Genomic DNA, 21,181 nt, shown 5'->3' with positions numbered 1-21,181 from the left:
CACTTCATTTACCACCACGTCATTCGTGGAGGAAGTAGAAATCCTTCTTTATAACATCTCATCACAAATTAGGTGTTGATATCCTGGGAATTAAACAGATCTGCAGTCCGTTGATAATTGTATTGACCATGTGCATGGAATGAGAACTCCCATTGGGTAGTTGAAGCAAGTAGAGCCGTTTTTGCATTAATTGAGTTTGGTACTTTCAAGTAAATAAATAGACAATTCTGCACAAAGAGCAAAGTGGTCATGCCATCACCTTACCGCAAGCATTTCAAGAAGCACCAAACCCAGTCCCCACAAGTCACTCTTTGGGCTGACCCCATACACGGTGATTCCTCCCACATTACCAACTCCATGCCGCACACCTTGCGCCACGACCTCAGGAGCCAAATATGCCGGATACCTGTGAGATGGAAGCACAACAAGCACAGCAGCCTCAATTATTCATGGTTCCAGTCATACGGTACTGAAGTATCACAAGTAAATGATGCATGGCACCAGTGAATGATAAAGCATCACCACTTCAGCATTTCCTGCACATTTGTCACCAATCTTGTCAATTTGGCCAACCATTCCATATTCAACCCAATGAGATCCAAATATTGACATCAGATTAAACTACACCCACAGGATAGCGGGCAGAGTCAGCATTTTACTCGAATACCCAACTCGACTATGCAATTACCGTGGAATGTTTCACATTCTTGTTTGCCAAAACAAAAGAGATTCTGATATGAAAAATGTGGACAGAGGTTATGTGTTCACCCCTGTCCACCTGTCTGTCTGAGCAGGATATAATCAAAAAGTTGTGGACAGATTCGGACGAAACTTGGTGGACAGGTTGGATGTGTGACCACGACGAATCGATTCGATTTTGGTGAAGATCCGGATACTAGAATTAACCAGAGAGTTGGTGTCAAAGCCATCCAATGCTCGCCTGTTTATACATTTATAGTTTTTAAAAGACTAGTCTAATAATATTTTTTATAAAGCATTGCAGTGAAGTCTGATCCAAATAATTTTAAAGCAATATATGTATTTGTATATTGTAATCAGTAAAAAATAGTGTGGTAGGTAAAAACATTAGAAAGGAAATAACTTGCACCAAAAACTTTAACATTTTCACGCTGACACTGACGCTGACGCTCACGCCGGGGGTATCGCTATAGCTCTCTGTTCTTCGAACAGGCGAGCTAAAAATTGTTTAAAGTGATTCTTCACCATTGAGAGATGGGGCCAAAAACGATACAAAGCATGATATTTAAAAAAGTTGTGGATGAGTTGGTTCGGTGACAACAGATTCGATTTGAGTTAAGGTCTAGATCCAGATCCGGCCAATCAGTGGGCTGCAAAATGTAAACCGTTTGGTGGTTTTACGTCCAGCAAAATGTAAAACTGAGTGCCGTTCAAGTCAGAAATGTGATCCAAAACTAAAACTTGCACTTCATGGTGAAGTGAGTGCTTTAAATCACAGCAGGTGTTTAATAATATAATAATTATAACCGTTCTGAACATTGATGCTTTGCCAGATTTTTTGTTGGCGTTTCCTTCGTGAAATGGAGATCGAGCGCGTGCTTGGGAACGAGGGAAGCGACAGGTGTTTTCAACGGGGTCTCGTTTATATTTAGCACTGCTAAACAGGTAACCAGCAAGGACCCAATGTCCACCACAAAGGTGAGGGAACTTTGCTTCTCAAACATGCGAGTCGCAAAATACATATCTTGCATGTCTTGTAGATTTGGAATACACCACTGGTTACTTGCTTGCTATCCTTCGGAGATCAACTTAAATTACCTGTCATTAAATTACCTGTAAATTATCTGGGGGGGGGGGGTACTGGGTTGCAGGGAACAGCCTTGCTTCATGAATGATTCAACTAGCAGACCCAGCAGGCAATCTAATTCCAGCCAAGTATGCAGTCGTGACCTGTCGCTGCTTGTTAATGAATCAACATATTATATTTACCTAATGGTTTTGTGTCATAAGATGATTTTTGGGGATCAACTCATGAACAACTGCACTGTGACTTTGAGTAGGCAATGCCCAATTACATATTGGCACGTTCGGCTCCGAGTTGATCATTTCAGATGCCGAGCAGAAAGATACGAGACCAGCCGTTTCACCATGGAGGAAAGCATCGTACCCATGGGACACGAAGCCAGTAGTCCCATATGCAATCGATACGTGTTGTTGTGACGAGCACAATTTCCTTCCGGGGAAGCATAAATGGTTCAGACAAGTTGATTAATATAGTGTACAAGCTACATCATTTCCTTTCACGAGTAGGAGAAAAGAATAATTTGACCTCTGACACGAGGACAAAAATTTTACAACGGCCTTCTTCCGTTTTATCATGACGTGACAAACAATTTATTCCGTCTTGGAAATAGACACGGGCGGCTGAGCGCACATACCCGATGGGGAAATCGACATCTGCTCCGCCACCGGTCATGTGGTGCAACCCAAACTTGGCCAATTTAACATCGCCCTAATCGCAGTTACAAAACAAGAAAAACAAACAAACAACAGAATCCAAATCAAAGCAACTCAATCATAACAGGAGAGCCATTTAAATCCGTTTGATGGATAAACAGACAACGAACTTAATGGCAACGAATGAAACGGAAGGCCAAGGTGGCGGTGAATGCATACACTCGGGGTAATCAGGATATTTCTGGGTGCCAGAACGGCGTGGACAAAGCCATGGCTGTGCAGGAACTCGAGTGCCTCAAGGACTTGCTGTGCCACTCGCAACACCTCCTGCACGCTGCACAGGCATCCTGTGTTACAAGGGCAGCGAGTCAAATTTACAATGACAAACGTGTATTCATTAAGAAAAAACCCGTCATAACAGTAGGATCGTCAATCAATAAAATGAAGTTGATAACAATGTAACTTGAGAAATCGAGAAACAAAACACATGCATGAACATGCGCACACACACACACACACACACACACACACACACACACACACACACACACACACACACACACACACACACACACACACACACACACACACACACACACAAAAACGATCCTCTTCTTCTTCTTCTTCTTCTTCTTCTTTAAAGTCCACAATTACTACTACCTTATGGGGTATATGGGGGAGTGGGAGGGTGTGGGGGGAGTTCTGGTCAAATCTCTTATGAACCGGCTAGCCAGGCGTCAAACAAGGAGGCTGCAGGTACCGTTTTTAAAGTCTTGGTTAGGACTCGGCCGGGGTTCGAGCCGCCGACCTCCCAGACTCGGAGTGGGCGCTCTAACCATGACACCACCGAGTCTGGTACAAATGTATTTAAGGTGATGCCAATAATTCACCTACTCTATGGAAAAGACACCACATGATCTTTAATGTTCATCAACATTCCCAGTACTAGTATTCCAGCTCAATGATGGATGATGCAGACATTGATGGCTTGCCCAGTCTGTGACATACCAGGGTGACAGTTTATATCCGAGTCGAGATTTAAACTCGGCAAAAGACAGCTCAGAGGTGAGTGTGCACACCTCTAAACGATCCTGCCAGCCTCACACCAAAACAATTTACAACATTTCACAATGCAGTACTTGGATCGTATTTTAATCGACGTCATGAACCAGCGTGTTGGTGAAAATGACCCTTTTGGAATGTACAACTGAACTGTGCTGGATATATAACATTAAGAGACGGCTTTACGAAAAGCTGAACTCCACGAGTGGCTGCCATCTGCCTTTTGAGGCTTGTTGGTAAAGCATGAGTCACATTTGCTCTACGGCTAGGATATGGCAGCCGTACCCCCCCCCCTCCCGAATTGACAAACGTGCGGCGGCCGCATAGTTTCTGAGGCGGCCTCACGCCGTATGGCTATCTTTTACAGGCCGTAGGGGTCTCCGTGGAATTAAAGCATGGAGTTATAACTTTTTTCATTTCGAGGTTGGCCGTAGCAATTCGACAAGCCGTAGCCATGACGTAGATGTGTTCCACGTCGACCGTACGTAGGGCGTACGGTGGGCTTGCGTTATTCGTGCGGCTGCCGTAGGCTCTTATCAATGAAAAATGAATTTTGCCAACCCCCAAAAAATTACGGTGGCCGCACTATTTCCACGTTTGCCTTTGGGCCTCCCTGCGGTCGCCTTGCGGGCACCATGAGGCGACCTTGCGTCTGCCTTGAAAATTCTATGGCCGCCGCAGGGACGCCCTCAGGTCACCGTGCGACATCAAATCAAAGACCGTACGGCACCCCCACGTTTTCGGTCTCCACAATTTCTAAATACCCCGTGCGGCTCCCCGAAAAATAAAAACATATGTGACTGCAACATTGTGTGACCGTGGAAATACTGCGGCCGCCCTATAATTGCTAGTGGCCGTAGATTTTGTAGACCCTACGGCCGCCGAGCCAAATGTGACTGAAGCATAAGAGTGCGTTGATGGAAGTGGACATTGTAAAAGACCCTACCCATGGTGTACTCCCTGCTGCAGGCTGCTCTCCACGCTGCAATCGTAGTGCTCGGCCACAACAATCAGTCGTTCTGCGATACCAGCGACAGATTTCACATCAGATTGCAATGCAGGGAGCAGAGAAAACAAAGGAATACGAGAGTGCAAAGAACAGGCAGAGCTCATAACAAGCATCCGGAATGGAACACCAAACGTGGAATGTCCTCGATAGGAAATAAATAAATCACACCAAGTCTCAAACTTCTGAGTTGGAGACACTTATAGGATACACTTTGGTCCCCAGTTGAAGACCTTCTACATATTACATACACATTATTATTGTATTTTTACCCGCTTTGTCTTTCCCTTTACCCCATATTTTTCTCTTTCCTCTCCTTCACCTTTAAACATCCACTCAAAGCAAAATAAACTGGCGTAGCGTAGAGTTGCACGTAAGAGGAAACGTAATTCCAGCTAGACACGTAACATCGCACGACTTGCTATGTGGATGAGTGCGAGGGAAGCTCTCGTAGCTCGTCCTCACCGTGCTTGCCGCGGACGACATCGACGTACTGACACAGCCTGGGGTGACACAAAGTCCGAAGGACTTGGAAACGGCCCAGGATGCGTATGGAGTTCGGAGTGAGCGGCAGCCCATTGCTGCCACACACGTCGTGCGGGAGAGTGGACGCGAAGAACGTGGAGACGCCGAGCCGTGCTTCCCCAAGAGGGAGCATCCGAGAGCCCCTGGACCCGCAAGCTGCCCTTCCAACTGGACCCCACGGGATCGGAATGTAGACACGTCTGCGAGTGTGCTCACCCTGGCATCACCATGATCAATCAAAGTCATCAGGATTATTGTGCTTTAACAATCAGCCATCATTACAATCACACGTCAAAAGCAAATCCGCCGTGTCCTCGACAAAGAACGGTGAGCAATCTCCATCATCACCTTCACTCACAGTTTTAAAACTTATTTGTGGCATTCTGTTTATTCCTCGACAAGGTCGAGGCTCATGGAACAACAAGATCTTTTCACTCTTTCCACATAACATATTATATTCACCTTTGAAACAAGTACACGAATACATATACTGTAGTTGAGCACGGTATAGTGTGGTACGGTATGGTGTGGTACGGTATGGTGTGGTGCGGTGTGGTGTGGTACGGTGTGGTGTGGTACGGTGTGGTGTGGTACGGTGTGGTACGGTGCAGTGTGGTACGGTGTGGTGCGGTACGGCATGGTGTGGTGTGGTACGGTGCGGTATGGTGTGGTGTGGTACGGTGTGGTGTGGTACGGTGCGGTGTGGTACGGTGTGGTACGGTGTGGTGTGGTATGGTATGGTGTGGTACGGTGCGGTACGGCATGGTGTGGCGCGGTACGGTGCGGTATGGTGTGGTACGGTACGGTGTGGTATGGTGTGGTGTGGTACGGTGTGGTGTGGTACGGTGTGGTGTGGTACGGTGTGGTGTGGTACGGTGTGGTGTGGTACGGTGTGGTGTGGTATGGTATGGTACGGTGTGGTACGGTGTGGTGTGGTATGGTACGGTATGGTGTGGTGTGGTATGGTACGTGTGGTATGGTACGGTATGGTATGGTACGGTGTGGTATGGTGTGGTATGGTATGGTACGGTGTGGTGTGGTACGGTGTGGTGCAGTAGGGTATGGTGTGGTATGGTATGGTACGGTGTGGTGTGGTGTGGTATGGTGTGGTGCAGTAGGGTATGGTGGTGGTATGGTATGGTACGGTATGGTGTGGTGCAGTAGGGTATGGTGTGGTATGGTATGGTACGGTGTGGTATGGTGTGGTATGGTGTGGTGCAGTAGGGTGTGGTGGTGGTATGGGAGGGTACATATGGTACAATACCAACACGAGCAGCGGAGGAAGGAGAGTCGGACTCGGTGTAACGGAGGTTTGAACGTCTTCGAGCAACTCACAGGTGAAACGTGACTCGGAAATGAGTTCCTCGTTGTTTAACGAACAAATGTTGATGAGGTTTATTATTATTATTATTATTATTATTATTATTGTTGTAGATCACAGAGCATGTTCACCACGAATGGTCCGAAATGAGCCCGACTAATTTTTACTTTTATCGCAATCTCTCCTCGTGTGGTAATTCATCATTCGTGGAAAATCAATGTTAATTTAGAATCTTCTTCATTTTTTAAAGTTCAGTGAAAAATTCAAAAGCAAAACAGAAAGTTCAGTCCAGTCCACCGCCACCACCGCCACCACCGCCACCACCGCCTTCCCGAAGTACAACGTGAATCCTTTGTAACTGGACGAGCGGACGATTTCACGAAATGTAATTTGTTCAAGGAGATGAAGCGTCCTGACGGACGTGAGACTTCTGGTCTCTGTAAACATCGATTATAACCAATATTGTTTAAAGTAATGAAATTCCCACAAGGAAGAGTTCTCAATTTGACACATGCCGTGCACCGTACCGGGTCCAACAAGCGGAGTGAGGTTCCACCAAGATCTGGAACACCTCTCCGTGCACCGTCCACTGTACCGGAGACCGAGATCCCGCCCTTCTACACCGTAACACAGAAATAAAGATCAGTCGGTTCGGCCTCCCGGATAAACTCGTGTCTACAAATCGGTTTTCAAATTTGGTTTTAAAAAACGAGTTTAAACTGCAGAACGTGCGCAGGAACTCGCGGCCTCCTGCCGATGTGTTTTACCGCGTGGCGTATATAGAGCCTGACGTCTTTACAACAACATTTAAACTGAAGAAGAAGACGGAACAGGAAATAAATAAATAAAAGATGACGTGTGAATTATGAATGTAAAACGGTTCGTGGTGGGAAAGAAATAAACAGCGAACGAGTGTAAGAGTGAGTGACAATGACTGTGTTTGTGACCGTCGGAACGACCTCGTTTGATGAGCTGATCAAGGTGATGTGTTCGGAGTCCGTAATACAGGTAAAGGAGGTTTGTGTTGCAGTTTAAACCACGACCGATAATTACTGGAGTTACAGCTGTTCCATTCGGACGTTTTTCTCTCTCATTCGCGTTTCGTTCACGTTCAAGGTTCTTCACAGCCGAGGGTACTCGGACCTGGTGCTTCAGGTGGGTCGAGGCAACATTGAGCCCGAGTCCATCCCCTCTCACACCTCCGGAATGAATGTATTGGCGTATCGCTTCAAAGGAAGCCTGGACGAAGATATTGCGAGAGCGTCGCTCATTATCAGTCACGCAGGTTTGTACTGGTCGAACGAGTTAGAGGGAATGATACGGAGTCGATATCTATCATATATATATATATATATATATATATATATATATATATATATATATATATATATATACAAACACAAATATGGCGGGATTTATGTACCCTCTTCCCCTTCATAATCCTCCCTACTCTTCCTACCCAACCACTACCACCACCACTCTTCCCCCCCCCCACTCCACAACCCTCTCCCTCCTCCCACCCACCCCCAGTCCACAACCCTCTCCCTCCTCCCATTCCCCCCACTCCACAACCATCTCCCTCCTCCTATCCCCCCCACTCCACGACCCTCTCCCTCCTCCCACCCCTCCCCACTCCACGACCCTCTCCCTCCTCCCACCCCTCCCCACTCCACGACCCTCTCCCTCCTCCCACCCCTCCCCACTCCACAACCATCTCCCTCCTCCCACCCCTCCCCACTCCACGACCCTCTCCCTCCTCCCACCCCTCCCCACTCCACGACCCTCTCCCTCCTCCCACCCCTCCCCACTCCACGACCCTCTCCCTCCTCCCACCCCTCCCCACTCCACGACCCTCTCCCTCCTCCCACCCCTCCCCACTCCACGACCCTCTCCCTCCTCCCACCCCTCCCCACTCCACGACCCTCTCCCTCCTCCCACCCCTCCCCACTCCACGACCCTCTCCCTCCTCCCACCCCTCCCCACTCCACGACCCTCTCCCTCCTCCCACCCCTCCCCACTCCACGACCCTCTCCCTCCTCCCACCCCTCCCCACTCCACGACCCTCTCACTCCTCCCACCCCTCCCCACTCCACGACCCTCTCCCTCCTCCCACCCCTCCCCACTCCACGACCCTCTCCCTCCTCCCACCCCTCCCCACTCCACGACCCTCTCCCTCCTCCCACCCCTCCCCACTCCACGACCCTCTCCCTCCTCCCACCCCTCCCCACTCCACGACCCTCTCCCTCCTCCCACCCCTCCCCACTCCACGACCCTCTTCCACCCCCCCCCCCCTTGTGTCTCCCCCACTGCTCTACCAATCCTCTCCGTTTGACCAACCTGCCCCTCTCTCCCCATGTCTTCTAACTGCTTTACCAACCTACCTTCCTCTTGTTGGTGCCCTCATCCCCCTCTCACTTTTTCTTCCTTTTCACACTTTGGTCCCCAATAAGTGTGTAGACTGTAGACCCTTGGATCAAAAATAAGACTTGGCTTACATGTTAGCATTAGCTGGTGGACATTAAAGCTCGATTCATGCATTTTAACAAGACATTGATGAGTTTGGGTTGGGACGATGATAAATTACAATTTCCTGCCCTGATGTATAGGGGGCACCACAGCAGAAGCACAACCATCGTTGCAGTAACTAGTACGTGCCCGTAAAACAAATAAATAAAAAAATTAATAAATAAATATTCAAACCGCGAGCAACAAACAACAACCACACAGGCCGTTTCTTCGCTCTCGAGTGCCCGTACGTGTGCGGCCCAGAAGTTCGATATTATTCGCAATTTAGTTTTAATACCCAATTATTCAATTAGCGCCAACATATTTTACCTTTTCGCAATGTCGTGGCAAGGAAAAACAAAAAGAAGAGAGAGAAAAAAATTTACTTCCTGGTTCAGAGCATACCAGCACTCTGATGTTACCAAAATTTATACACCGGCTAATATGAAAACGATCATAACTTGGGGCATTGTGTTTATCTATAAATGCGCATAAGAAATCGAGAAATTATTAGAATACATGAAGTCATCATTATCCGGAAGTCCGTACGTTGTAACCCGTAATGGATCCGGAAGCCCGTACGTTGTAACCCGTAATAGGGAACGCGGCTGAGCTTCCCTTTCCCATCGTCCACGCCCACGCAACAACGTGTCTATCATTGGTTTGGTAAATAAATGGCCATAACTTGGGAAGCACTTGTCCGATTAATATCAAACCTTGAAAAGGCACATCCTCGGGTCCCCAGCAATATACCTGACAAGTTTCAATTAGATCGGACCAGCGATTGTCGAGAAACGGTGGTCACACACACACACACACACACACACACACACACACACACACACACACACACACACACACACACACACACACACACACACACACACACACACACACACACACACACACACACACACACACACACACACACACACACACACACACACACACACACACTGCTGGAATTATAGATTGATGAATAGTGAAAGCAATGAAACAGCACCCACTCTTCCAATAGTTTCTGATGGGTGTAGTGGTTTGATGTCAAAAAAACCCAGCAAATCTCAAACTGGGGGAGGGGGGGGCTTGGGTTAACCATGTAGTTTAAAGCTTCCAACATGACCTTCATCAGGGTTGCAGACTACATACCATAGTATAGGTATGGGGTCAACACTCGACCTCCAGCCACTTGGCTGTGCAAGGGAACTGCATAATCAAAAGGCTTTTACACACCCGAGTGAGCCGGAACCGGTGCAAACTTCAAACCGATCAAAAGTTCCGGCGTTATCACAAGCTGATGTAATCTTTCCTTGTAGTGTAGTGAACACAAGGAGGAGGGTAGATTCCCATTTGATTTAGGACAGAAACTTGAGAGGATTTGAAGAATGCGATCAAAAGAAAGAAAAAAAAAAAACACACACACACACACACCTTGTTGATTCAATGGGAATAATCACCGGTATTGTTTTACTACGAATTTGTTGCTGTTGGGGAAACCAAGCATTGTACAGATTGTTTGGAACGTTTATAGGTTGCAATTCACCAGCATTCTTTAGACCAATTGAATCAGCTTTGGAATAGTAGGCGTTAGTGTGTGACCTGCTCAGGCACACACTGGGATGTCTGTGCGCCAGTTTGACCAATAAGTTTTGATCACTATGTCGCCTTTTATCCCCACAAGTACGTGCCCGTACGTGCAAAAAAAAAAACTCAAACCGCGAGCCAGAAACAACCACCACACTGGCCGTTCCTTCGCTCTTGCATGCCCGTACGTGCGTGGCCGTACGTGCAAACCAAAATAAAAATAAAAATAACTATCAAACCGCGAGCCAGAAACCACACAGGCCGTTCCTTCGCTCTCGCGTGCCCGTACGTGCAACCCTCCCCCCCCCCCTATTAACAACAAAAAAAAAAAACTTTCAAACAACAACACAGGCTGTTCCTTCGCTCTCGTAAACGACGACTGGATTGGGGCATTGTGTTTATCTATAAATGCGCATAAGAAATTAAGAGAAATTATTAGAATACATTGTCATCACTATCCGGAAGTGGTGCGTGCCCATACGGAATGTTCACATGCATTCCACGAATTATCGCTTGCATTGAAGTAACAACTGCTGTTGATACTGTTACGTCTGAGGGGGGGGGGGGGTGGTATGCATTCAAAGGGCAATTAGGATATTTAATTAGGTATGCCATGCTGTTCGAGTTTACCAGGATCTCGATGTAATAAGTAGCAATTCAGTGGTGATAAGTTGTCTAGTAAATGTCCATTTCTTTAAGGGGGAAATGATAATTGTCACGTAATTAAATAGGGAGACGGGTTAGGGTAAGTGTGTCTGCGTAAACCCTTTTAGTATTCCCTGTAGGCTTGCCGTGACGTAACAGAACAGTGCTGCGGATGGCTCTGCCCTGTGATCACGATTGGCGGAAGGTGACGGCAGAGGGCCGATACAAGGGCTCGATTGGAAGTGACGAGGACTCGAGTATAAAAAGGTTCTGTTCGGGAAAAGAAGTGGAAGAGTCATAAAAAGAAAGCGTCTGGTCGAGGCTGTTGGTCTCGGAACGTGCTCTCTTGTTGCGCTGGTTCGTTCCTCGATTCGTCGTGTCTCGTGGCCTTGCTGTGCCTCGTGCCTCACCTCAGTTAGCTCTGGAGTTCTGCTGGCTCGGAGTACGGGACTGAACGGCGGGCGGACCTGCCTCCCTCTCCTGCTTGCATCTTGGCGCCAGAACTGGCTCCCTGGCGGCTGTGAGCAGTCTTGGGCCTAGACCAGGAGGTCGACACCAGACGAGCGTGACGCCAGCTTGTCCGGCGCCAATCCAGGGACTGTTGCGTCGACACCACGGGCCAGCCTGACCACCAGGACCAGCTACGTTTTGTGTGTGTGTGTGTACCTGGCATCTTAGAGGGTTTGAGATTTGTATATCCATTGGAATTGTTTGTGTTTTCCCCACGCCCGAACCCACACCACCATCCCGTCGAATCGCTCCGGATCCCTCCTCTTGCCGAGTCTTATTATTATTTCTGCTTAGAGAAATAAACATTATTAACTCGGTGAAAAGCGACTCGTGCCACCTTCCTCGTCCCGTTTGCTGTAGAGAGATTAAAACCGCCATCTTTGGGTTATAAAAAAATAAACCGCCTCCATCGTTTCGGCTCATTCTACGTTGGCGGGACTGTTCAAGTCCCTTGGACGTCACAATACTTACACACACAGTGAATTTAAATCAAGTTTACCTTCCTGTCTTTGCTTGCCATGACATTCGCTGCCATTGACCATTGCCACGGTAACTAAGGCACCGATCCCCATCGTAACCGGCACGGCATGTGACGTCATCGTCTGCCCGCCGCGCACCGGCCTACGCAACCATGCCTACGCAGCAACGTGTCCTTTCATTGGTTGGTAAATAAATGGCCATAACTTGGGAAACACTTGTCCGATTAATATCAAACCTTGAAAGGGCACATCCACAGGGCCCCAGCAATATACCTGGGAAGTTTCAATTAGATCGGACCAGTGGTTGTTGAGAAACAGCAGTCACACACACACACACACACACACACACACACACACACACACACACACACACACACACTGCTGGAATTATAGATAGATGACAAAACTGAAAGATTAAAAAAACTGAATTGCGTACATGATAAAACGTGGGAGAAATAGTGGGCTTTGGATTGTACGTGTCCTGGAAATGATGCCCAGGAAGGCAGCGAGCAATTTGGCGAGCAGCCCTCTGGGCATTTACCTTGTTGGCACACCTCTCCCTTGGGGAAAGGTTATGACTAGTTATAACAAAACATTGCTCAACAGCGATGGTAAATTCCAAAAAGAACACAGACCCTTCAAGCCAGACACCTGAGTCTTGGCCAGATCGAGTAGCGACAGTGTGTGCCTAAACCAAGAGCGAGAATTGCTTTGCAATACGTCCCCTACCGATGTGATATTTTCTAACTCTAAAAAGGGTATAACTGAAAAAAAAAATGACGAAACTCCCTGAAACTCTAACTTGTTCTGTAACTTATCGTAATAAATCCATGTACCAAGTTTCAGTTGAACATGTTGAAGGATATGGGGAAAAAAATCAGAAAAACCACAGGTGAGATGGATGGATGGATGGATGGACGGACAGACAGAGAGCAAACCTATAGTCGGTCCCCTCCGATGAAACCGGTAGGGGACTACTAAAGACTGTGCCTTTTCCAATGAGGAAGATCTCAACCCCACTGATGTAGAGCTCTTTACGGAAGCACAAACCTGCAGGGGTGTAACCTGCCCCAAAAACAACAATGAAACTCCAAACGAACAGAAGAGGCATAAAAGGTGAGCTGGAGCAGACAAGGAAACCGGCCCATTCCAAAGTACATTCTGCACATGGGGGACAGGAAAAGGTTTTGTGGATGAATAGAGCCATTGTTAAAAATGCTTGGAACAAAGAAACGAGTGGCCCTTGAAATGTGAACTGAGCAAAGGGGATGTTTTATGACTGGAGAGGGCTTGGTTCCACCTTCTGACACCTGCTCAGACATTACAACCAATGAGGGAGGTATAAATGTGGTCGATGGTGCCGTAGACCAACTGCAACACTCAAGATTATCCACTCAAAATGTCTGCTTTATTGCAAAGGATTGTCCAATCCAACTGGCCAAAAGCTCCACAAGCCCAACAGGTGGTGGGGAGACGAGCTGGTCTCCAAAATGTAATCGTTTATGTTGCAGGTGCAGGAAGTTGCCTGGAGGCGCTGAGAGCCAAAAAACCATTAGTGGCCGTGGTCAACGAACAGCTAATGGGAAACCACCAGATGGAACTAGCGACTCAGCTGCATGCGGACAAACACCTTCTACAGTGCACCTGCAGGTAAGCAACCAATATGCTGTCAATCGTGCCAATAGTCAATAGGATAAGTGAATCCAAAACAACCTGGGTATTTGAGCAGTGCAGGGAAACGCTGCTCTAAGGCCTATGGGTTAAAATCTACAGATAACAATGGACAGTCAGACTTCATTCCTTTCGTGATTTAAGGCTCACTGGAGCTTGACTGCTGGACAGGACAGACGATGACGTAACTGCTCAACATTTAACCACCATCGGTTTACTGCATGACTATTTTTAAAAATCCCACATTTGCTACAATTAAGACATGATTGACTCTAAAAGTTGTTTGGATAGTTTTTTCTGTATGCATTTTGGGTGGTAATAGATATGGGAGGTAAAGCAAATAGGGTTTTAGGTTGTATTCGGAAGGGGAATCATTTATAAATCAAGAGGTGGTGTTAACATTGTACAGGAATTTAGTGAGGGCCACATTTAGAATATTGTGTGCAGTTTTGGTCACCACAACTCGGGAAGGCCATAGATGTCACAGAGAGGGTTCAGCGCAGGGCTTCGAGATCGACTCCAGGCCTAGCTGGACTCAGCTATGAGGAGCGGCTGAAGGAGACGAGCACATGCCACCTCCCCTGAGGAAAACGAACAAACAAAAAAAAAAATACAAAAACAACATTTTGCCTTTACTTCTTTGGTGTGGTGTTGATATCGTGCAGCCATGATGGGCTGAATGGCCTCCACCTGTGTGATTTCTTTGTATGAGCGAGGCTTACGAAAATGGGGAACGCCAACAGCAGTGTAGAAGTACGAGTGAGATGAAAAGGAGGGGGAGAACGACAGATGGGTGGTGAACAAGTTTCACACAAGTTGAATGAAATACAGCAAGAATAGAAAGGGAAAGAGTGGATGAAACAGAAAAGGAACAAACCAACCAACAGCTAACAAATGAGAAGAGGTGATGGAGGATCATCATAACCTAGAAAAAGGGAGTGCTTCAGAATTAAGTCATTTGGGGTAGAAGAGATAATGAGTATGGATGGGGGATGACCTGATGTTATGGTGAACAGCTGCATTGAAGAATGAGACTGAACATTCTGGGATAAATTGTGATCCTTCACCAAGAAAGGAGATGGAGATTTTGGTTCTGTGAGAACTTCTTAACACCTTCTGAAACTTGCACATGAAGATATTGTTGTGGTGCCGGGTTCGGTGGCGAGGACGACCGCTAGATGGAGCAGTCGGGCCACTCTCCCACCGAACACCGGAATTGAAGGTCATCACCCCGGATAACTCCGGAGTCGATGGGTCGCTTAAAGGACCGTGGTCGCCAATATCTCGATGGCGTGAGGTAGGGTCCACTTGTCTATTCCAATTTACCTAAGTACTCAAGCCATACAACTACCGGGAAAGCCAGACCCTTGGCCGACTTTGTCCGAACCGAGTCGCTGTTCCGACTCGGATCCGGCGTAACTGAGCAGGGATTACCAAAGCCTGCCGGACCAAATGAACAATTTACGGCACAAACAGCCTCTATTTCTCAAGCCCGAACCATGCTGGGCCAATGAAAGAAAACACAGACAACAAACTGGAACATTTAACGGGGTTATTAGCCACGTCTCACGTAGCAAACGCTGTCTCTAAGAGAGCTCCACGTTCTTCTTCTTCTTCTTCTTTTTCTTCTGGTGAAGACAAAACCTTTAGAACTCGGCTCTTTTATATACAGGATCCGGATCTCCTTAAATACTAAACACCTGTACACATCTTCGCATTGAGGGTGCCTTTTGAGAGCATCTATCTTGAACTTTTAAATATATTCAGACATTTGCTTTAAAGTTTCGAAAAGTTCACGTTACTATTTAAAGATTATTCCATTTAATGTGTTGTAATTTCGTAAATACACGATTTTCTCGTCATGAACGAGGAGCCTCCATGACGGGTCTCGCTATTGGCTCTATCAAGGCACGTGACGAAATATCGGAAGTTGTTGTTATTGACTTTAGAACGCGGCTCTTGGACACATTTGACCTTGTTTATAATAGGGAGGGAGACACAGCAGAGTTATCACGAATATGCAGGCAATGTGCAGTGAGCAAAAGCACTTATACAATTTCTACTTATAGGACGGCGCCACCACAGACACACACACACCAAAAGAAAATGGACCCGGATTATCTTTTTTTCGACCCTCGCAGCCAAGGGGATAGACAGGCTGGAGGTCAGAGTTTGGTCGGTACCTGGCCGCCTCGTGCGGTTTGGCCCGCGACTGCAGGTGTGAAACTCGGGGTCGTCGGCGAGCCCAGACACGGTATAACGGGGTCCAGGCGGGGGCCAGGGTTGCTCCTCACAAAGGGCCAGCGGAGATTCCTGGCTCGGACTCCAGGTGATTGCTCGACAAAATGAGAGATGGAAGTCGACGGCTGTGGGATAGTCGAGAGGACCAGCTTGAGACACGGCAACGACAACCACCAATGATTCACACCAAGAGCAATGGCGACCCCTTTCTTCTCCGACCATTCCAAGGCAACTCCAGCGAGCCCAAAGGGGAGGCCGGCGATTCTTATCCCTCCCCCGGGCGGGGTGGGGTGATCGGTCCTCTGAGGTAATTTTTGCCCTGATTGGACAGGGTTTTGTGGGGTGATGTGCTGGCCATCCGTGATTGAACAGGGGGGAACCCCCTCCTTTCCTGGGCGGAGTCGGTGTTCTGAGGTGAGGAAACCTCTGCCCACGTCCGTGGTTGAACGCATGTGGGCAATGGCGTCGATGGTTCGAAGAAGTGAAGGATTGATTTGTTGGCGTTGGGTTTGCAAAAATCTAGCAAGAAAGAAACTTCGCAGCACACACATGTAATTCCCTTTAGACATAGTATAGGGAGGAATCTAACTATACACATACTTATTGAAATAACTAAGCTTGGGGACTGCTGTCTGTTCGTGTGTAAATGGCTTCCAGATTCGTAACAATATCACCCCAATGGGAAGTTGGTTCAACAGCTTAGAGAAGAGGTGAGCAGTGAGCCTGCATTTTGGGAGTCAAATCTAAAGAGGGTTATGGAAAAGGTGGGGCTTTATATATCCAAGAGCAAATACAACCCGTCGCTTCGCTGACGGGAATATTGGGGGGGGGGAGAGGAAGGAGGGGAAGGATGGAGAGACGGGATGGAAGTAAGGGAGGGTGGGATGGAAGTAAGGGAGGGTGGGGTGGAGAAAGAGGGATAGGGGTGGGATAGGAGTGAGAGTCAGAAGGGTGAGAGGAGCGGGGGGGGGGGTTCCTGCAGATGTGACACCCAGTTGAATGTCCATCTGAGGAGACGACACACATTGATGAATCACCCTGCATGTGAAACACTGGGATGACAAGTTCATAGCTGAGTCGGGATACAAACCAAGGCGAGACAGCTTAGAACGAGCATGTGTAGTTCTCGGCTATGCTGCAGTGGTCTGGTGATTCATTGCTTTATAAAAACTGAAATTATTTCAGCAGCAGTTCTGACTGCTAAGAAAAAATACAAAATTTAAAAAATAAAAAGAAGCTTTCATTTGGCCAATTCGCACATTCTTTGACACTTTTCTCTCGTTGATCTCCAGAGAGTTGTATGGGGAAGAGGTGAGTTGGGAGAAGGATCGCTGTTGGGGAAGGGAAGGCGACAGCGTGAGGGGGAAGGGAAGGCAACAGCGTGAGGGGGAATGGAAGAGGACAGCATGAGGGGAGGGGAGTGAGGAGGGGGGTTGGAAACTGGAGGAGGCGGTGGGAGGGGAGATGCGGTGGCGGCACGAGGGAGGAGGGGCGGTGGCGGCACGAGGGAGGAGGGGCGGTGGCGGCACGAGGAGGGGAGGGGCACGGGGGGATGGGAAGGCGGCACAGGAGGAGGGGGGAATGGGAAGGCGGCACAGGAGGAGGGGGAATGGGAAGGCGGCACGAGGGGAGGGGAGGGAAGGCGAGGGGAGGGGAGGGAGGCGAGGGGAGGGGAGGGGAGGCGAGGGGAGGGGAGGCGAGGGAGGGGAGGCGAGGGAGGCGAGGCGAGGGAGGGCGAGGCGAGGGGAGGGGAGGCGAGGAGGGGAGGCGAGGGGAGGGGAGGCGAGGGGAGGCGAGGGGAGGGGAGGGGAGGGGAGGAGAGGGGAGGAGAGGCGAGGGGAGGGGAGGCGAGGGAGGGGAGGCGAGGGGAGGGAGGCGAGGGGAGGGGAGGCGAGGGAGGGGAGGGAGGCAAGGCGAGGGAGGCAAGGCGAGGGAAGGCAAGGCGAGGGAAGGCAAGGCGAGGGAAGGCAAGGCGAGGGAAGGCAAGGCGAGGGAAGGCAAGGCGAGGCGAGGCGAGGGAAGGCAAGGGGAGGGAAGGCAAGGGGAGGGAAGGCGAGGGAAGGCAAGGGGAGGGAAGGCAAGGGGAGGGAAGGCGGCGCGAGGGGAGGGAAGGCGAGGGGAGGGGAGGGAAGGCGAGGGGAGGGAAGGGGAGGGAAGGCGAGGGGAGGGAAGGCGAGGGGAGGGGAGGGAAGGCGAGGGGAGGGAAGGCGAGGGGAGGGGAGGGAAGAGCGAGGGAGGGGAGGGAAGGCGAGGGGAGGGAGGGGAGGGAAGGCGAGGGGAGGGGAGGGAGGGAAGGCGAGGGGAGGGAGGGAGGGAGGGAAGGCGAGGGGAGGGGAGGGAGGGAAGGCGAGGGGAGGGAGGGGAGGGAAGGCGAGGGGAGGGAAGGCGAGGGGAGGGAGAGAAGGCGAGGGGAGGGAAGGCGAGGCGAGGGAGGGAAGGCGAGGGAGGGAAGGCGAGGGGAGGGAAGGCGAGGGGAGGGAAGGCGAGGGGAGGGAGGGAGGGAGGCGAGGGGAGGCGAGGGAGGAAGGCGAGAGGCGAGGGAGGGAAGGCGAGGGGAGGGCGAGGGGAGGGAAGGCGAGGCGAGGGGAGGGAAGGCGAGGGGAGGGCGAGGGAGGGAGGCGAGGGGAGGGGCGAGGGGAGGGGAGGGCGAGGGAGGGGAGGGCGAGGGAGGGGAGGGCGAGGGGAGGGGAGGGCGAGGGGAGGGAGGGGGGAGGGAGGGGAGGGCGAGGGGAGGGGAGGGGAGGGCGAGGGAGGGGAGGGCGAGGGAGGGAGGGGAGGGCGAGGGAGGGGAGGGGAGGGCGAGGGAGGGCGAGGGAGGGGAGGGAAGGCGAGGGGAGGGAAGGCGAGGGGAGGGAGGGAAGGCGAGGGGAGGGGAGGCGAGGGAGGGGAGGGAGGGGAGGCGAGGGAGGAGGGAGGGAGGCGAGGGGAGGGGAGGGAGGCGAGAGGGAGGGAGGGAGGGAGGAGGCGAGGCGAGGGAGCGAGGGAGGCGAGGGGAGGGGAGGCGAGGGAGGAGGCGAGGGGAGGCGAGGGAGGCGAGGGAGGGGAGGCGAGGGAGGGAGGCGAGGGAAGGGGAGGAGGGAAGGCGAGGGAGGGGAGGGAGGGAGGGAAGGCGAGGGAGGGGAGGGAAGGCGAGGGGAGGGAGGGAAGGCGAGGGGAGGGAGGGAAGGGAGGGAAGGCGAGGGGAGGGAAGGCGAGGGAGGGAAGGCGAGGGGAGGAGGGAAGGCGGTGCGAGGGGAGGGAGGGAAGGACGTGCGAGGGAGGGAGGGAAGGCGGCGCGAGGGAGGGAGGGAAGGCGGCGCGAGGGGAGGGAGGGAAGGCGGCGCGAGGAGGGAGGGAAGGCGGCGCGAGGGGAGGGAGGGAAGGTGGCGCGAGGAGGGAGGGAAGGCGACGCGAGGGGAGGGAGGGAAGGCGGCGCGAGGAGGGGAGGTAAGGCGGCGTGAGAGAGGGGAGGGAGGAAGGCGGCGTGAGGGGAAGGGAGGTGATGGGAAGGCGGCGTAAGAGGGGGAGAGAAGGTGGCGGGAGGGGAGAGAAGATGGTGGGAGAGGAGGGGAGGGGAAGAGAGGGAATGGGAAGAGGAGACAATCATTAAGAAGTGGAAGGCGTGTGGTACCACGAAGACCCTTCCCAAATCAGGCCGTCCCTCAAAACTGGATGACCAAGCAAAGAGGGGATTGATCAGAGAGGCCAATGGCAACTTTGAAAGAGTTGCATGCCTTTATCGCAGACTGGTCACAGTGTGCATGTGACAACAATATTCAAAGTACTCCACAAGTCTGGCTTGTACGGTGGGGTGGCAAGAACGAAGCCATTACTCAAAAAAGGCCACCATGAGTCCCATTTGAGGGATGCAAAAATAATACACCCGAGAGGGTTTGATGGTCAGCTCGGATACAAAACTTGATGCAACCGAGTGTTAATCAACCTTTCTGACTACGGAAAGTGAAAACAGAATTCAAATTGAATTTAAAATAAACTTGTGAGGCCGCTCGAAGCAAAAATCTCCATATTCTAGGAATCATTCCCAACATCATTATACAATTTTCAAACCCACGTTTATAGCCGTGAAATAAATACTATGTGCATTTAATGGCTGTGTCCAGGTCCAGGACAGAGCTGGACCCCAACTAAAAAGGACCCTCAGGCCACCGAGAAGCTTAATCACTCGCTGCCTGCACGTCTGAGGCGAGCCTGACCAGCCCGCTCGCCGTCGGATGAAATGCCCAAACAAAATGTTAAAACTTCCGTTTTTCACCGGAATTCTTTCAGATACTAGTCGAGCACATCCCCAAACCATCTAAAATATAAACATTATAATCTCAGACGCTCCGAGTAAGCAGTCCCTCAGGACAGGTTACAAGATGAAGCAGCGAACGGAAAGCATGTGGTGTCCGTCCCTTCCAGGATCTCATGGTTATTTGAATTGAATATATTTTCCTCATGAAAAGTGTGTTTCTGAGCAGATTTGCATGAGAATCATCTTCATTAAACGTGTAGCTACACCAGAAGGTCCCAAAAATGAAAACAGAAATAAACTAGAACTTAAGACAGCCTCGTTATATGGCATGGAAACGGATGGAAGGCCATGGAAGCTGCCCCTCGCTGCAATGCATTCCACACAGACCGAGGATAAACATTCAATTTTCACAAAACTTGATGCAACGAGTGTTAATCAACCTTAGCGACTATGAAAAGTGAAAACAGAATGTAAATTGAACTTAAAATAACCACGGGAAGCCGTGTTGAAGTCGGCGGACCTCGTGTTGCCCAATAAACAGGGCCAGACGACACAGGTAACGAGAAACTAGTTGGTCGAATTAAATTTTAATCATCCCAATGAAACCCATTATGCATTATCGCCGTCCGATGCTTCCTTGTAGGCCATTCGACAAATCGGTCATTTTCCACTTGATGACCCTATAACCTTGACCCAAAGGCTAAAATGCGAAAAAGGGCTCAGACGATCTATAGAGAGCAACTAGTATGATCATCATGTCAAGTTAGAACTCAATTGAACGAGACTTCTCGGAGGAGATAGAAAAATAAGATGGATGGACGGACGGACATATTAGGTCAGCTCGCTGACCTAAAAACCACTCGAGAGTCAAACTCTGTGGCGAAAAAATTTGTGGTCTTACGAAACCAAGATGGAACTTTTTGACCAAAATGAAAAACATTACATTTGGTGCAAACTCAACA

The 21,181-nt window shown here is 50.0% G+C and overlaps 2 protein-coding genes across 8 annotated transcripts in view; one reads left to right on the top strand and one right to left on the bottom strand.

Annotated features, from left to right (window-relative positions):
* Positions 1-7,064, bottom strand: part of TBCK (TBC1 domain containing kinase) — a 34,694-nt gene extending 27,630 nt beyond the window's left edge. The window contains exons 1-6 of one of the 4 annotated variants that reach the window (XM_085897783.1): positions 6,878-7,064; positions 4,970-5,246; positions 4,445-4,517; positions 2,656-2,770; positions 2,418-2,491; positions 265-406 (exon numbers count right to left, since the gene is read on the bottom strand). In XM_085897783.1, the coding sequence (XP_085753909.1) occupies positions 265-406; positions 2,418-2,491; positions 2,656-2,770; positions 4,445-4,517; positions 4,970-5,162 (597 nt within the window). In that variant the 5' untranslated portion in view covers positions 5,163-5,246; positions 6,878-7,064. Of the gene's footprint in view, positions 1-264; positions 407-2,417; positions 2,492-2,655; positions 2,771-4,444; positions 4,518-4,969; positions 5,247-6,293; positions 6,635-6,877 lie in introns of those variants that run through there. The other 3 variants (XM_085897784.1, XM_085897785.1, XM_085897786.1) reach the window with 3 other exon arrangements.
* Positions 7,065-7,175: 111 nt separating this feature from the next.
* LOC147018254 (UDP-N-acetylglucosamine transferase subunit ALG13-like) overlaps positions 7,176-21,181 on the top strand; it is a 17,040-nt gene continuing 3,034 nt past the window's right edge. For 3 of the 4 annotated variants that reach the window (XM_085897792.1, XM_085897795.1, XM_085897793.1), the window contains exons 1-3: positions 7,176-7,358; positions 7,467-7,635; positions 13,585-13,723. In XM_085897792.1, coding sequence (XP_085753918.1) covers positions 7,281-7,358; positions 7,467-7,635; positions 13,585-13,723 — 386 coding nt within the window. In that variant the 5' untranslated portion in view covers positions 7,176-7,280. Of the gene's footprint in view, positions 7,359-7,466; positions 7,636-13,584; positions 13,724-14,191; positions 14,380-21,181 lie in introns of those variants that run through there. The other variant, XM_085897794.1, reaches the window with a different exon arrangement.

Source organism: Eptatretus burgeri, chromosome 10 (assembly GCF_056783735.1).
Source record: "Eptatretus burgeri isolate ZD-2024b chromosome 10, Ebu_testis_v1, whole genome shotgun sequence".
Taxonomy (NCBI): Eukaryota; Metazoa; Chordata; class Myxini; order Myxiniformes; family Myxinidae; genus Eptatretus; species Eptatretus burgeri.
The sequence above is the reverse complement of the archived record's forward strand: the minus strand, read 5'-3'. Positions and strand labels throughout refer to the sequence as shown.